Below are 2,500 nucleotides of genomic sequence, written 5' to 3'. Positions count from 1 at the left end.
ACTTTTCTATAATATAAATATGAATATGAATAAAAAATATATATATATAACCTCTAACCATTTACTGGAATCTTCTAGAATTAGGTTTTTCTTGTTTGTTACTGCGTTTTATGTTCTGTCAATGTCATTTGCAGATGATCCCTAAACTTGCGTTCGCGAATGTCCGGCGAATATCAAACCTAAAACCTACTTTACCGAGCTGGAACAGCTTGACATGTTGAGCTTGTTGACCCATCAAAAAACAAACAACTTAGCAGGTAAAGTCTAATTATTCGGACGAGGGGGTGTCTTAGGCAAGTAGGCTTTATTATTATTACTACTACTACTACTACTACTAATACTAGGCTTTGCTGTGCAGCTAAATTAATGTGGGCTTATTATTTTCTGAAGTCATAATACCAGCTAGTCTTAAGAATAGTGGAAGTTACACTTTTTTAATCCCCCCATTTCTGACGCCCCCTGGATGTACGGCACCCTTATCATTTCCCTATACTGGTAATGCCACGGTCCGTGCCTGGCCATATCGCACCTAGGTGATCTTGTGTTTTACACAACAGTTTGACGGCATAATCATGTATATATAAAAGAGAATCAAACACGGAGAGAAAAATCATTAGAGGGTGGCATGGTGGCTCAGTGGTTAGCACTGTGGCCTCACAACAAGAAGGCTGCTGTTCAAGTCCCGGCGGGGTCAGTTGTCATTTCATGGAGTTAGCATGTTCTCCCCGTGTTGGCTGAGGTGCTCCGGTTTCCCCCACAGTCCAAACACATGCGCTATAGGGGGATTGATAAACTAAATTGGCCGTAGTGAATGAGTTCCCTGCTGAAAAATCCAGCTAAAACCAGCCTAGGCTGGTTGGCTGGTTTTAGCTGGTCAACCAGTCTGGTTTTAGAGGGGTTTTGGCCATTTCCAGGCTGGTTTCCAGCCATTTCCAGCCTGGTCTTAGCTGGTCAGGCTGGAAAATGAGCAGCTAAAACCATCTAAAACCAGCTTGACCAGCCTGGTTTAAGCTGGATATTGCTGGTTTTGGCTGGGCTCCCAGCCTGGCTAGGCTGGTCAAGCTGGTTTTAGCTGGTCATCTCCCAGCCTGACCAGCTAGGACCAGGCTGGAAATGGCTGGAAACCAGCCTGGAAATGGCCAAAACCCCTCTAAAACCAGACTGGTAGACCAGCTAAAACCAGCCAACCAGCCTAGGCTGGTTTAAGCTGTTTTTTTCAGAAGGGTTTGTGTGTGAATGAGTGTGCATGGGTGCTTCCCAGTACTGGGTTGCAGCTAGAAGGGCATCCGCTGTGTAAAACATATGCTGGAATAGTTGGCGGTTCATTCCGCTGTGGCGACTAAAGCAACTAAGCCGAAGGAAAATGGATAAGGGAATGAAAATCATCATCATCGAAGTCCCCATAAAGACAGCTGCTGTTTCTACATGATAACCAGCAGATGGCGACAGATCTCTCTCTGTCTTTGGTGAAAGTGTTTGTCTTTTCATTTTATTTTAGCAAAACCACTGAGATTTGTGTCTATAAAGAAACGCTAGTGTAAAACTGTTGCTGTCCTTTGTTAAGTTTTATTTCATTATTAAATCTGTCAGGTTCTGCATGTGTCATTTAAATAATCTAAACACTTTTATGAATGAAGCTTTAATTATTGTTGTGTTTCAGATGAATCGGCCCATTCAGGTGAAGCCTGCAGACAGTGAAGGGAGAGGAGGTAAATTTACAGCTATCTCATATTATAGATGTCCAAAATATCCAGGCATATTTAGATCAAACATCATTTGCTGACAGATTAAGAGTTTTAAGCATCACAGTTTGGCCTCAAAACACTCATCCTGTCATCAGAAATATTTAATCTTTGTCATTGTCTTTCAAACCACTATGTGTTGCACCTTTGTCAGCAATTAATTTGATATGATTTATTATGATTACTTAATCATTTCTATGTTTTAAAAAGTACTGGCAACATACACTTATTGGCCACTTTATTAGGTACACTTTACTAGTACCGAGCTGCTGCCATGTGATTGGCTGATTAGAAATGTGCGTTAACGAGCACTTGGACAGGTGTACCTAATAAAGTGGCCGGTGAGATACATATAGACAAAAGATGAAGAATCATTATCTGTCACACAGTTTTATAGTTTATTTATATTAGTATTATATCAGACAATTGTATTTAAAGCTTTCTGCATAAATTAAAGCACATTTGTACATTGAATTTGACACACAGTAATGCAAATATATACACAATAATACACTGGTAAATAATAATAAAGAACAGAAGGCCAACACTTTTGAGTGTTTTCACTGGTGAAAGAAATACAATACTGGTCCACATTTTGCTTGAAAGGCAGGACTTTCTTCACTGTGGGGCCATCCAAAGTGTAAGACATATGCTGGAATAGTTGGCGGTTCATTCCGCTGTGGTGACCACTGATAAATAAAGGGATTAAGCCGAAGGAAAATGAATGAATGAATAAGATTCATTGTGCTTTACCGACC

General features: G+C 40.4%; 2 protein-coding genes across 4 annotated transcripts in view; one reads left to right on the top strand and one right to left on the bottom strand.

Moving 5' to 3' along the window:
- celf3b (cugbp, Elav-like family member 3b) overlaps positions 1-2,500 on the top strand; it is a 36,026-nt gene that overhangs the window by 11,774 nt on the left and 21,752 nt on the right. Inside the window, exon 4 of the mRNA XM_056475039.1 lies at positions 1,661-1,709. Within this exon, the coding sequence (XP_056331014.1) occupies positions 1,661-1,709 (49 nt within the window). The remainder of the gene's footprint in view (positions 1-1,660; positions 1,710-2,500) is intronic.
- Positions 2,117-2,500, bottom strand: part of LOC130243017 (uncharacterized) — a 6,849-nt gene continuing 6,465 nt past the window's right edge. For all 3 annotated transcript variants that reach the window (XM_056475040.1, XM_056475041.1, XM_056475042.1), the window contains one exon: positions 2,117-2,500. This exon is cut by the window's right edge and continues 771 nt beyond it. The gene's annotated coding sequence lies outside the window, so the exon portion shown is untranslated.

The sequence above is a fragment of the Danio aesculapii genome, chromosome 16 (genome assembly GCF_903798145.1).
Source record: "Danio aesculapii chromosome 16, fDanAes4.1, whole genome shotgun sequence".
NCBI classification, from domain to species: Eukaryota; Metazoa; Chordata; class Actinopteri; order Cypriniformes; family Danionidae; genus Danio; species Danio aesculapii.
The sequence above is the reverse complement of the archived record's forward strand: the minus strand, read 5'-3'. Positions and strand labels throughout refer to the sequence as shown.